The 15,079-nt window shown below is 40.3% G+C and overlaps 1 protein-coding gene across 1 annotated transcript in view; it reads left to right on the forward strand.

The window, feature by feature from the left end:
* Positions 1-834: 834 nt before the first annotated feature.
* The window catches only part of CAND1 (cullin associated and neddylation dissociated 1), a 29,734-nt gene continuing 15,489 nt past the window's right edge, over positions 835-15,079 (forward strand). The window contains exons 1-2 of the mRNA XM_065668477.1: positions 835-1,187; positions 5,173-5,316. Coding sequence (XP_065524549.1) covers positions 1,120-1,187; positions 5,173-5,316 — 212 coding nt within the window. The 5' untranslated portion in view covers positions 835-1,119. The remainder of the gene's footprint in view (positions 1,188-5,172; positions 5,317-15,079) is intronic.

Below are 15,079 nucleotides of genomic sequence, written 5' to 3' on the forward strand. Positions count from 1 at the left end.
CTGCATCATGTACTGATGCACAAACAGATCACAGGTTAGGCCCAGAAATGTAAGACTGACATGAAGAGGTATAAAAAAAAAATAAATAAATTAAAATATCTGAAATACATCCTTTGGCTTCCAAGGCTCTGAAAGCGCTCACATCAGATTTTCCATCTGTCTTCTGCAAACTACGGCCAAACAGGAGTGTGCCCTTTTTTTGTTAACCAAGAAATCTGATTTTCACATCACCACTACTGGCTTCCATCAAACACTTCTCAGCTATGGCAGCAGCACATGTACGAGAGAGCCCGGAACAAAAGCTGCAGCGTCTGCTAACACCGTAATATGCCATTGGTTTGTAATGGCCGCAGAACAAAAATCACCACATCTGGTGCCTACCCACTCAGGGCACTACCAGGCACTAAGAGCGTTGGCGAATCCTTTTAATGCAGCCAGCGTCTAGGTCGAAGAATAAGTGTACCAACAGCCACGTTTCAGTCGGCTCTCGCTCGAGGAGAGACCCGAAGCACCCAACATTCCCCACACCACCTGCGACCCGCCTCAGCCGGTCACCACAACGAGGCTCCACATCCCGGCGAGCAACGCGCCGCGGAGGCCCCGCCGTCCCCCTGAACTACACGTCCCGGCGTGCACTGCCAATAGCTGCTGGTGCGACATGGACGAGATGCACGCCGGGAAGCGTAGTCCCCGCCAGCCTTACCAGCGCCTCCCGCCGCCACATCCCTCCCTCCCGCCACCGTCCGACGGCGGCCTAAACTTCCCGCGCACGCTCTGCGCCACGTACGCCCTGGCGTCACACCACCGTGGGCACCTCCCTCCCACTGGCAGAGCCAATCAGGGGCGCCGACAGCGCAAGGGGGCCCCTTCCGCGACCTTTGACCCGTTGCCGAGCGCTAGTGGCTCCCCGCCCGCCTGCCCCTCCCGCCGTGTCAGCCGCAGCCGCAGGAGGCGGCGGAGTGCCCGCCTTTCTGCGCCGCCCTCGCCCCCTTCCCCGGCTCTGGCCCCGGCCCGCCGTGCGCCGTCCCCAGCAGCGGGCGAAGTGGAGCCGGCGAGGCCGGGAAGACGCCGCCGCCGCCTTCTCTTCTCCTCCTTTCCCTCCCGGCCGGGTCCGTCAACATGGCGAGCGCCTCGTACCACATCTCCAACCTGCTGGAGAAAATGACATCCAGCGACAAGGACTTCAGGTGGGGCTCGCCGCCGCCGCTTCCCCGCCGCGCCCTCCGCCGCCCGCCTGGCCCCGGCGCGCCCGCAGGCCCCGCGCCTCCCTGCCCCCACTGCCTCCGCGCCGGCCCCGGGCCTGGCGTCGCGGCTGTCAGGGCCCGGTACCGCCAGACCGGGCCGTGCTTGCCTCGGTACCTCCCTGCGTGGAGAGGGGCCCCCTCCCCTGGCCGCCTCTGCAGGGCAGGGCGCGAATCTTCAACTACCCCGGGGAAGTAAGTTCCTGGGAGGCAGGGCCTCTTCTCGCTGCCAGTGAAGGACGGGACACAGCAGTGCCCGAAAAGCCGCGGCCTCCACGCCTCGTGGGCAGATATCCTAGGCAGTCGTGAGGAGCGAAGTGGTCATCAGGTTTGCAGAACTGCGTGGGGATAGGTGAGGGAGGAAGTTAGCGTTTGGTTTTTTTTGGCCTTGCAGATGCTCAGAAGCCTAATGGACAAAGTCCTGAGCAGCCTGCTGTGGCTGACTCCACTTTGAGCAACAGAGATTGGGTGAGATGACCTCCCAGGGTCCCTTCCCAACCTCAATACGGACCCTGTGACTCTGCAAATAGGAGCAGGGAGGGCCACCCAGCACGGCAGGCTTGAACATCATCTTGAACTCACGTGCTTCCTGGATGCTGCATGTTGTAGACAGAGTGGGTTTGTGCTACTCATATAATTTGGTGTTGCCTCTCAAAGTCTTTGCATCCAGAGAGAGAAGTCCAGTTGAGTCTTAAGGGGACAGAACTGGTATATGTAATTTTGAGGTTCCGTTGTAGGAGCACTACTTCTTATTGATCATGCGCTTGCTTTGCAATAAATTAATAGCAGATAAAATACAAGGATCAGAAAGTATTAAGTATCAGAAAATGAAATGGTGTAAGTTATTAAAACCCAGCAGAGATAATATACAATAGTTGTGGCAAAATGTTAAGTTAAAAATAATGACATTTCTTTGTACTATGTGCAACCAGAAGTTCACATTTGAAGCCTTTATTTGTCAAAGAGGGTACATGAATTTGGACAGAGAAAAGGCATAAAATACAGTGAGGTTTTGTTGCTTTGCTACAACATTAAAGTGCTTAGTTTACGGTTAAAAAACATGTGGACATCAAAACAACTTTCTTGTTAATATATTAAGATCTAAAGGAAAACAGAGGTGAAGATTAAATAACCATAGAGTTGGACTTTGAATAATCTTACAAACTGTTGTAGGACTGGACACACGTAATAAACTTATGGGGATTTATGTTGATTTCTGTCATACTTTAGTAGCTTGATGTTATCCGGAAGTTTAAGCTAGAAAATTTGGAAGTAGAAAAACAATTTGGTTAGTCTAAAAAGAGGCAATCCAGAATTTCCTGATTTACTTAAATTGTACTAAAAATAAATTCAAACATTTTTCCTCTGAATATTACTGAAGATTTCTTTACTTTCATCGTGCTAATTTGTTTCTGTGATTAAGTGAGCTTTCTGTTTTGTACTTATGGGGAGCATGACTTAGAAAAAATTCTAATGGATACCGGCTAAATACTGACTTTGAGTATAAAACTTTCTGCATAAAAAAGGTAGGTTACACCTGTCAAATGCAGTTGTAGCAAGCACTTTTTTCCCCAGCTACATGTAGTTAAAACTTGCTTTGTAATTGTGTAGAGTACACTTTAGAAATGACCTGTTCTAGGAGATTTGAACAACTTTGGGATTCTCAAATATTAAAGGAAACCCAAACAAACAAAAACAACCAACAAGAGAGAAAAACAAAACAAACAAGAAACCAAACAAAAATTCCTAGTGTAGATGAAAATCTGACTTTACAAGCCATGGAAATGGGTGACAGTAGACCTTTACAAACTTGCTGTTATGCGGTAACACATTTTATGGAACTTTGTGTATCATATATTTGCATAATGGATAAAATAGTATTTAGTGCATTTTTCTAAGGTATATTTGAAGAGGGACATTGTAGTTAACTTCTTGATACCAAGGAGCTGAGTATAACCTACAGTTCAAGTAATCACTTTACCGTAGAATTTAATCTGCTTTTTTGCTAAACTGACTTGTCTGATGCAAATGTTTGTAGTATCCAGAAACCTGGTCTCTAAAATGGGCAGTAACATAAGGTGGCAGTTTACTGTGTGGCTGTGGGAGGAGGAGAATGACTACTCTGAGTACAAGGTATGAGGAGTTGCTTACGTGCTGCTACTTTGCACCAGGTAAAGTTTGATGTGCCTGAGGAGGAAGCAGCCATGACTAAAGGCCACATCTAAACTACTCAAAACCATGTTTCTAAATACCAGCTACTTTAAAGTTGCCAAGCTTCCCCACAGTGTTGGGAAGGAGTTGGATTTATTTTAATAGAGGAGTCTGCCAGGAGGACTCTTCAGTTGTAGTTGAGTGCAGAAATTGCAAATGCGTTGAGGATGCACAAACTTTGCTCAGTTTAGGAACTTGTCACAATTAGGTGATGAGTGCATGTGAACTTCTAAGACTAGGAAATGGGAACTATTGACTAAGGAAGTGAGGGGAAGCTATTAAGACTGTTTAAGAAAAGGATGTAAACATAACAGTAACAAGGAGACAGTTTTTGAATTTTCTGCTATTGGATGATTTCATGTATATCCTTATTCCTCATCCTATCTGTTCGTTACTTTTACTTCCCAAGAAGTTTTTTTCCCTGTTGTGCTTAAAAGCTGATGCCATTTGCATTCATCATCTGCTTATGCCCACATCTGGTTCCTGTCAGATTACAGGGTTGCTTCAGTGGGTGTGTTGGAGGGAATGAAAAATGAGTGAGGTCTTATCTTAGAAACACCTTGAGTCTATTAGGCTGGAATTACTGTATTAAAAGACAGGACAAGTTGAGGTCCATTATGTGAGGACAGACATCTGGTATTTGTGATGCATATTAAGATTATGCAGAGGCTTGGCTTTCATTTTTAGTAAAAAAAGAAGTATCTAGCATGTCAGGCTATAGAGATAACCTTCCAAGTATGACCTGAGCTCAAGTGTTGTCTGCCTGAGGCTTATGTGCCTGAAGCCCAAATGTCAGCCTAAACTGTTTAATTACAAACCATTTTTGTCTGGGGCTCTGAATGCGGGTTGGGACCGGTACTGAAGCCCATGGGATTTGTAATTGAGTAATACATCTGTATTATTTCTTCTGAGAAGAGAGGGCACTTACAAAAGAAGAACAGATTGGAAAACAGACTTCAGAAGGAAGAGAAACAAAAGGAGTCAAAGCAATATTTTTGGAAAGTCATTTCTCAGTATGTTCTTGTATTGGGGGATGTGACTTACTGAATAGAAAATCAATGGATATGAAAGATGATTTTATTTGCTTGATCTCTCAAGAATTAATCCTGGTCTTTAATGTGGCACCCTGGGTTGAGGGTTGGATAAACATGATCTGCTGTTGTCTGGACTATAAACAAGCTAGTCTGTGCAGGGCAAGAAAATGAAAAACACATTAACTGTAGCTTTGCTTTTATTTCTCCATTGTTTGGCTTTTGTGAATTTTATGAAGAATGTTTGAAAAACATTCTGTATTTTTCTTCTTGCTTAAAATTTGTCTTAAAATAGACTTGGGTAATTATTTTTATTAAAAGGTTTTAAAAAGCCCATTTTTTAAAAACATCAGCATAGGTCATGAAAGAACTACTTAAAATCCAGAAAAGTATGAGTTTTAATTTGTAAAGATCACTTAGAATATAATGGAAACAGTGGAATTAAAATGTGTAGCAGTTCTCATCGGGGAGGGATGATGACCCAACTAAAAGTTACTTTCTTTTTCAAATACGATTTTTCTCCATGTTTTTTTCTATAACTAAAATAAATGCTAAAAACAGCTAACAGTAATCCAGTGTTAAATATGATTTACGTGATAGCACATGGTGGAAACTGAGAATCTGGAATCCTGAGCACTTTGAATAACATGTATCCTTCTAGTAATAATTATCTGACTATCTTTTGTCAGGTTTATGGCTACTAATGACTTAATGACAGAACTACAGAAAGATTCTATCAAGCTGGATGATGACAGTGAAAGAAAGGTGGTGAAGATGATTTTGAAATTACTGGAAGATAAAAATGGTGAGGTGCAAAACTTAGCTGTGAAATGGTAAGTATTTTTGTTCTGTGGTATAAGGAATTGTTTAATGACCGAACAACATAAAGCATTTTTGAAAAACTTCAGGACCACTGCTACACAAAATAATTGTGAAATTGATGTCCACAAAGGAACTATTATACTTGTAGACTTCCTGTTTTAATTGTAGTTTTTACAGAACTTTTTTTGTTGACATTGCGGATTAACATTTGGAGTTTCAGGTGACATAGCACATGCAGTCCTTGCTGGAAGTGTGTGAATGACATGCTTGTTCTTTGGTGATAATTCTTGAGTGCCAAATAGATTTAAAAAGATTATAATTCACTGGTGGTTGCCTCATTGATATTTGACTGTGAATAGATAGATGTATTTGAGTAGTTTTCAAGCAGAGATTAAAACCATAAAATGGTAAATATGCAGTCTTGGTTATCAGATATGGAACTTAACTCTTCGCTAATATTCAGAATATGACGTTGATGGTTGTTTGTGCTTTGCAGAAACTGTAAATGCTTTGTGGAGTCAGGCTGCAGTTACTTGCATTTGAGAGGCTTCTGTTGCTTCACTACCCTCTCTTCCTCACATTAATTGTACATCTGGTGTAGCTTTTCCAGAGCAGAGCACCCTTTGAAGAGGTGCTATGTTTATCATGACGTACTTTTTGTTCTTGGCCCTTCTGACTTTTTGCGCCCTTCAAGGTGGCCTTCTCTTTTAAGAAGCTTCTAGTGTTCGCTGAGAATGGTTCTTGTTCCATGAGCTCAGATTTTCTAAAATACTCCATCTACTCAAATTGCATGAGGAATGAAGTAAACTTGCTGTACAAGAGCTTTGGACAGCCTTGAAGAGTAGTTTCACATTGTGACTAGCTGAGTTAGTTTGTTTCAACTTGTTATTCTTTACAGTTTACTCCATCAGACTGTCAAAGCAGAAAATTAGTCTGTGTGTACATCTGCTTATGTACTTAGGAGCTGTGTTTGTGTTGGCTTCTGAAATATATTAAGTGATGGCAACCAAAATCTTGTACAGAGACACTAGTTAAGGGATAGTGAGTTTCAAGCCAAAGTTTAATCTTAGCAGTATAGTAATTGTTACTTCTTTTTCTAGTCTTGTCAGGGTTGCAGAGTTGTTAAAATGTGTCTTCCCCCCTTTTTATAAACAAACAACACAAATGATGTGTTTCTTTTTAGTTTGAACTTCTGCAATGTCCAGGTTCCTAGTGGTACAGCTTAAGTTCTATGGCTTTGAAACAGGTTGCTCAGAAGAGTAGATTATTATGAAACTTGGCTCAGGCTTAGAATTATCTTTCTGTGAAATAGCATTTTGTATAGAAGTTTCATTGCGGCATACATGCAGTACAAGTTTGGAGTATTTCTGAGAAATCCAAATGATGCTTAAGAACAGTGTTAAATTTACTGTAATGGGACAAGAAACATGATAGAAAAGTTTTCAGGTAAATTGTAAACATTCATCTAGAATGTGTACATTCTTGAACCTATTAAGTTTTCTTTTGCATCCCAATCGCTTCCAGATATGCTTTGAGGACAAAATAAAAACCACCTTAAAAGAGCCTTCTCTTATTAAGGCAGCTTACACTCATGGTATTGTTCCATGACAGTTTTAAGCTAGTCTAAGCTAATGCTGCTTTGCTGTTCTCAGCTTCTTTTTCCCTTTTCTTGTGCTGTTGCTTATGAGATTTTGTTGTAGACACGTTTGGGGACTTAAGTTTTTCTCTGGCTTAATGGTCTCCTCCTGCAATTGGATGAATATTGGTAGAAACAGTATTGGGGTGAAGGATGGTGGGAGAGGTTGAACACTATTATTAAGCTGTACTTTTTCTAAGATGGTTCAAGCTGATCCAAACTCTTCGATCTAGTACAGTACTGAGTGTAAGCCAGATTTGTTGAGAAATTAAATTCAGCTAGCATATTTTTCTTGACTTTTTGTTTTTTATAGTATTTTGTGCTGTCATTCTTGTTTATTTCTGTGACAAATTTGCTGGCACTTTCAGCTGAGAAAAACATAAACTGCGTTTAGAGCTCTATTAGTTTAAATGCTCTGGTGAACTTTAGATGCTGTCAGCAGGAGCTTTCATCAAACTGATACTTGATGACCCGTTTGAATAGGTCCCTCTCTCACAGAAAAGGGATTTAAGACAGATTTTTCCTTGGGGAAGGCAGGAAAGATTTACAATTTGTTAGGAGAGATTCCACTACAGGTAGATCAATGGAAACACTGTGAATGGCAAAGGTATTGATCACTCCTTTAGCAGGTAAGAACCTCCTGTGGGACAATCACTCTTTCAGGGTTTGATTTGTGAGGTAACTGAACAGAACAGATTTAAAACAATTCAGAGCAGCCTTAAAGCACCATTTATTTTTAGGCAAGCGTAGCAACAAGTAAGTAGTGTTCTGGTTTTGCCTTATCCTCTGCTTGCTTTCACATTTGGGTAGGAAGGTCTGTATTGGTTAAAATGCTGCTGAACTTGTTTCTTATTATCTCTTCGAAGCACACTAGTGATTTTGTTCTCATTCTTTCAGTTATGTTACACTGTTTTGGACAGGATAAAACATGTTATCCTTTGGTTAGCGGAAATCAGGTTGAGAGTTCATGGTTATTTGGGTAGCTACCTTGCAAGGTGATTGTGCAGTTCATTTCTTAATAAAAAAGAAAATTCATGAGCTGCCTTTGTGCTCTTGGAGTAAAACAACCTGCTCTAAGTTGGAACCTACAAAAGGGAAGCAAGTGTTTTTCAAGTTTCTGTTATCGCAGGCAGTAGATGCAAACTAGGTCAGTAACTGCAGGTTGTTCACCTTGTTTTTCTTAGGAGCATGTAACATTTTTAACATCTTATTCTTGTCAACATTTTTTTTTCTGGAGTTTTTTTGCTTGGTCTGATAGTCATAGGCTGTTTTATAGCCAGCCAATGTAGAAAATGCTGTTGGATGTTCTTACGAGATATTCTTAGTTTAAGGCTGTTAGTGTAGTCCATGGTATCCTGTGCACCTTATTGCAGTAGTAGTTATGCTCCCTGTAGCTCTGTCCAAGATCATGTGTATTTGGATTAGACAAGCAGTTTGGTTTGTTTAAGCATAGGTATTGTGTTGGATGGATGGTTTGTTCATTGCTGCTGATGTTGGGTGTAATGTTCTGTTGGCCCAAATTACACATTAATTGTTTCATACGTTCAGTGTTGTAGTTTAATGATGAGCTGCTTCTTGTTTTAAGCAGTTATCTGTGGTTTGTAATTCTGGCGTTTAAACCTGTGCTTAAAATTTTCATAGCTTCACACTGAACTATTTCCTGAAACCTGTAAAAACCAAAACAAATGCACGTATATAAATACATATAAGAAAAAATAGGGATCAAAGTACTTTCAGTGTTTCCTCCCTTGCAATACTGTAGTTTCTCTGCATTTATCAGTGTGACTTCTCTGGGCAGTAGTTCAATATAGCGAACCCTGCTTGATGCTGTGTGAGTCATTAGTATGAGCAGGATGATGCATGCATTGGTTGTTGTGTGGCTGATCCGGTTCAGCAGCTTTAAAGCTTTTTGGATGCTGTGGTAATACACTGCTGCACATCATGCTATACTGGTGATTTGAATCAGTAATATTTTTTTCCATTTATGAATTTTAACTCTTCCCTGTAAGTAGGTGTACTTATTTGATAGCAATGAAAATATGCCAATTTGAGGCTATAATTGATCATGAGTTGATGTCCCTCTTCCTAATAAGAAGCTACGCTTACACTTTTTTTTTTAAATGTATGTAACTTAAAGGAGGCAGTGTGTTATAGTTGCTGTTTATTTGCACAGGCAGCTTTAAGAGAAACTGGACACAAATTAGTGGCTAGAGAAAGGGAAAAGATCAAAGACCACTTAAAGCAGTATCTGAAACCGCCTTTAAATGCATAAAACTCATACATAAGTGCAAAAGCTTTGTATTCTGAATTGATTTTATAAATGAAGGTTGCACTTTATTTTCCACTTCAAAGCTTAGTTTGTAATCTGGAACTAATAATAAGGTCTATAGGTGATATCTACTGATTTTTAAAGCCCAGAAAAGCTTGAGGCAATTTTTTTAAAAATGTGCTTCATAACTGATATGTCAGTTTTATTGAACTAATAGGCTGAATAGATGGGGCTGAAGACACTTATTCAGGTAAAATCTGGTTTAACACTTCCTAGAAACTAATTTCAAGTGTTTGTGTGAATGCCTTAGTCATTTCAGGGATTTGGTCATCCTTAAAACATAAGCAAAAAGGTGTTTCCTATACTTAATTGAGATGGATCTAACTGACCAGCTTTTCCTGTGATTATATTAGTTACTCATAGGTTACATTTGAAAAAGAAACATTTAAATCAGAAACATTTAGTATTTGTTCAATAGCTCAGGTTTAAAAAAAGGCCTTACCGTCATTTCAGATATTTTCACTTATGGAACAACTGTTTTTTGGTGGGGATCTGCTCCTCGTCTGTCAAAGCTGATGTATAAAAGGATGCTGTCAGCTGCAAATCTCTAGGATGCAGAAGATGCATTTTCATAGAGCTGCAGTAGTCATTGTGAAATGCAAAAAGCAGAAGACGTGATCTTTCAAGCAGTGAAAGGAGGGATGACATTGCCACCTGGAATCTCACCAACCAGGTAGCAAACTTGTACACTACTGATCAGAAGAAAACTTTCAGGATTGCTACTCTGAAGGCTTGCCATATTTTTAAAAGGGTACTGTCACTCATTTTTATATGAATACACTTCCATAATTGTACAGGTGCTTGTTCCTGCTTCCTGGTGTTTCTGTTTACAGTGTTGTTTCTGGAGCTTGCAGCATTACAGATGTGAAGTAGTTTCTACAGATTCTGCATTTGCACCAGTGTATACTGTCTGTTGACTGAACCACAGGGAATTTCTTTGGACCACTCTAGATTGTCCTCATAGCTTGGAATTGTGACTGCTTCTGTTCTAGGTGATTTGTGCTTGCGATGCTTGTAACATGTTTTACTGTGCACCAAGGGTAGATGAGAGCAACAATGCTGTGATCAGCCACTGACTGACAGTGGTGTGTATTTGAAGAGAAGCTAGTGATGTGTCAATGAAATACTGTCAAGGGAAACCTTTGCTGGAGAATGGAATGAAGTTGTGGAGAAAGCTGTGAGCTTTTTGAGCTACTGGAGAAAGTGTTTCAGCTTTCAGGAGTGCAGTCAGGGATGGCTAAATGTATTTGAGTCTGAGAGATAGTGCTTGTAGTAATTTATGTGTTGGCAAATGCATGTGTATAAATCTGGAATTTATCTGCCGGAAGAAAAAAGGTCTTTACCAATATCATTCACCAGAAATTATTTTAATAAGATTGCAGTATTAATTTACCATGATTGAAGCAGTAAAATAACCAGATTAGATTGTGTATATGCTCCTCTAAATCTCTGCTCTCAGGGATTTAATAGCTATGGAGATGATTTGATAGAATCTGAAGATTCCAGTCCTTTTTTCTTAAATTAAACATCAGTTTCAGGCTAGGGCCTGAGATTTGGCTGCTTTTAACAAAGGGTGCTCTGTCAGGGCTGTTAGTTTCTGCAGGAGTAGGTATACTTTCTGAAGTGAGTTTCATTACATCTTTATTTCTGTATGCTTAAAAGGCTTCATTTTATGTCTTTTATCAGATAGCAGTCAGTAGCTCCTTTAACAGTTCTCTTGAGATCATCTGTAAGCTCTCTTTTAGAAATGTTGCCCCAAATCGGTTTTGTGTATACATTTTTAAGATATCTGTGTATCTCTATAAAAACACTCCACAAAATGAGTAAATTGCAATCTTCCTGAACCTGTGGCACTGGGGTTATCATAATGCATCGATTTCAGATGTCTGCGGCCTAGTTTGAATATGTTAAGCTAGTTCCAAGTTTTGTGTATTAACTAAACTGAATTAGTTGTAAGTGATATTTCAGTGCATGGTTTTGGTAAATATGTGTTGCCTTTGATGCCTTTTTTTTTTTTTCCCTTTAAATTTCCAAATTGACACTATTTTCAGCAGGTTTTACTACACAAGCAGGGTGGGTAAGGAGAGAAGGAAACCAAGCAGGTTACAGTTTGTGAAGAAAGACATGGAAAGTGGTAGGTGTGATTGTCTTGGGAATTGCATATTTCAGGGTGTTAAATGCTGTGCCTCAAGTGCAAACACTGTTCTGAGTTCATGGGGGTAAGGCATTATGAGCATGGCCATTGAAAAAGAAGCTCCTAAGTTTGTCTGACATGGTGACAGACCATTAATGCCAAAACTTTGAATCTTACACTGGTTACTGTCATACTCTAAGTCACGCTTAGTGACAGCTGAAACAAGGGCTTGTTTCATATAATAGATAAATCTCCTTTGTCCGTGCTCTCCTCCTGTTTGTACTCCTTGCTTGCTGCCTTTTGTGTTTGCTGGACATTTTCAATGATAATTAGCTCTTGTTACTGTGGATTCTTCAACCTAGAAAGAAAGGGTAGCAGCAGTGGGCTGCATGCAACAAGTTTTGAGGTGAAAGATGTATTTTGGTTTTGGCTGCTGTAGAGCCATGTGTACTAGCTGCCCAAGAGTGAAGGCCATAGATCTCAGTCCTTTGAGTCCATCTGGAATTACTGGCTTGTAGTGTCTTCTGGATCTGAGTCTAGTCCTCCAGTGTAGCTCCCTTCAACAGCTGTGTGTGATGGTTTAGTTTGAGCATATTGGGTGAAACAATGATTTTTGAGGGTCTACAGTTGTCCTGTAGTGTTAGCTGTATGGTGGAGAGGGGTGGTTTTGGAATGACTGAGAGCACTATTAAGGCAGGAAGCAAAGGTGTGGGAACTCTGGTGTGTATGGGAGCCTTTGTAGCAGGAGAATGGAAAGCTTGATACTGAGACTGAAGATCAGGTTTCAGAGGAACTCAGAACGTGGGTTTGGTTTTACCTTGTAGGTGCTTCTAAACTGTATTTGACCAGACTGTTCCTCTATTTTTTTTTCCATGCATGCTCAAAATGACAATTGCTCTGACCAGAAGTGGGAGTTGCAAAAGTGACTTGTTCAAAATGAACAAATTCTATGTCGAGTTTGACTGTACACTCAGAAGTTAATTTGATATGGTCCAAGAAGCCAAGTCACATTAAAAGAATTGTGAGATAATACAAAGTGTGTATAGGTCAACAAGTAAAATTAATACATGATAACATTTCTTGTTAACAGCACTTTGGTATTAAGATCCTCAGATCTCTACTAAGAAAGCAATGCAGGAATTTGTCTTTTTTTTTTTTTTTTTTAATTTATTTTTTCCCCCAGCTGTACCAGCGAGGTAGTAAATGTGGGGTTTGTCTTGTTGTCATTCTAGGTAAATGCACTACTAAGTTCCTAAACTAACTTCAGTGCCTTTCTTTTGAATGCCATAGCCTTGAGCCTTTCCTTCTGCATAGTGATCTGTGACCTGTGTGTCCCTTCACAGCTGCCTGGCTGACAGCTTTATTAGGTAGTAGTGAACCTAGGGTCCAGCTGTGTTCTTGGAGAGTTAAGACTTCAACCCCAGAGCAATTTGCAGTAAACCAAGAAAAGCTGTTTCGCTTGTCATCTTGTACATTGTATGCTTGTCTCAATGCATATAAATTAAGAAAGGAACCCGCCTTTAGACTGTAAAGACTCGAATAATTTTTCTGTCTTAAAACACTTGTGGGTTTCTGTAATACAATAATGTGGGAATTAGATGATTTAAGTACCAAGTGTAAAGTTATTTAAATACTTCTCTGCCTGAGTGGCCTAAGTTAATTTGGATTTGGACTATCTACTTTCAGAATAAGTCTTCATTCAGAGCTTAGTGTCTTGATAGCTTGGGCAGATTTCTGCTTGCATCTAGATGACTTCCCTCCGCCCTCCCTGCCCCCAGTTGTATTTAGTTGACTTAATGTCCATGCTTTTTTAAATGTGAAAGTTGCTCTTAATTGAGAATAATTTTCAAAATCGTGTGAAATAAAAACATAACATTTTTCCCCACTGTAATTACCGAAGTCTGAAAGGAAGTACTTCATAAAGTGTTTCACATCCAGATAGTTTCTTTTCAGTAATCTGCTGCTAATAAATATGATGTAATGAATTTATTAGTTTTGCTAGAACTGTTAATCAGGGTTTAGCTCCATACCACAATCTGGCAACTTTATTATTACATTGTACAATCAAATGTATGAAGTTGCAATTTTTTTTCCTTACCTTTTCTCCAGTGTCTTCAGCTTATTTTGTTTTTGTAAAGTGTTTTGAAAGGCTGCTTTTGGAGAGGAGGGAAAAAATACCCTTGTGTATCCAACTAACTTGTGGCCAAACTGTTTAAAAAGTTTGATAATTATTATTTGTTTCACAACAGGGAAAACTTAAGTGCAAATTAATATATTAGAAATGTTCAATTTCTTTTCACAAAGCATGGAACTCTGGTCACCCTACTCCCTTTACACTGAACAAGGAGTTAAACTAGGCAAATGCTTCTAGTTGAGAGTTGGTTTGTTGCTATTATGTTAATCTGTTTTACAAATAATTTCGTCATCTGCATGTTAAACTTCTCCATACTTTTCATGCTTTAAAAAGGTTGTGACCATATGGTGCTTAAATCATTGGAGTGTCAAAAGTCTGGTGTACTTGTAGTGAATAATGACGTTTTTGAAAATTTAAACTTTTGCTTTCTTGATCTTAGTCTTATTTTGATAACAGGATAGTGCATTCATTTTTTCCTCTAGGGTATCAGTTTGACTTCAACTCCCAAAAATTAGTGTTTGCTAACCCTATAGGCATAATTTTAGTTTCAGCTTTACTTGAATCAGCTTTAATGAAAAGCAGATAAGAGTATTATCATTCAGTGTGGAAAAAACATGAAGCTTCTATGGAAGCATTACATTCTAATGTAGTCCTAATATAATTAGTTGGTAATTGGCTTTAAGATGCTCCTTTCTTCACATTTGTTCATACATTGATTTTCACATATTTCAGTTTTATAGCTCTGATTTAAAAAGAGCTTGTCCGTGTACATTGTGCACAATGTTAGAGGACAGAAACAAAATTTGTACCCTCCCTTGTAAGCCACAGAAACATCTGTTGTGTAACGCATGGCTCTGTCAGTTGCAGTAGAGTCATAGAATAGTTAGGGTTGGAAAGGACCTCAAGATCATCTAGTTCCAACCCCCCTGCCATGGACAGGGACACCTCCCACTAAACCTGATGCTCTGTCCAACCTGGACTTGAACACCACCAGGGATGGAACATTTACAACTTCTCTGGGCAACCCATTCCAGTGCCTCACCACTCTAACAGTAAAGAATTTCTTCCTTATATCCAATCTAAACTTCCCCTGTTTAAGTTTGAACCCATTACCCCTTGTCCTGTCACTACAGTCCCCAATGAAGAGTCCCTCCACAGCATCCTTATATGGCCCCCCTTCAGATACTGGAAGGCTGCTATGAGATCACCATGCAGCCTTCTCTTCTCCAGGCTGAACAGCCCCAACTTCCTCAGCCTGTCTTCATACGGGAGGTGCTCCAGTCCCCTGATCATCCTCGTGGCCCTCCTCTGGACTTGTTCCAACAGTTCCATGTCCTTTTTATGTTGAGGACACCAGAACTGCACGCAATACTCCAGGTGAGGTCTCACGAGAGCAGAGTAGAGGGGCAGGATCACCACCGTCGACCTGCTCCTTTTGATGCAGCCCAGGATACGGTTGGCTTTCTGGGCTGTGACTGCACACTGAAGCTGGCTCATGTTCATTTTCTCATCAACGAACACCCCCAAGATCAGCGCTTGAA

This window comes from Lathamus discolor, chromosome 1 (genome assembly GCF_037157495.1).
Source record: "Lathamus discolor isolate bLatDis1 chromosome 1, bLatDis1.hap1, whole genome shotgun sequence".
NCBI lineage: Eukaryota > Metazoa > Chordata > Aves > Psittaciformes > Psittacidae > Lathamus > Lathamus discolor.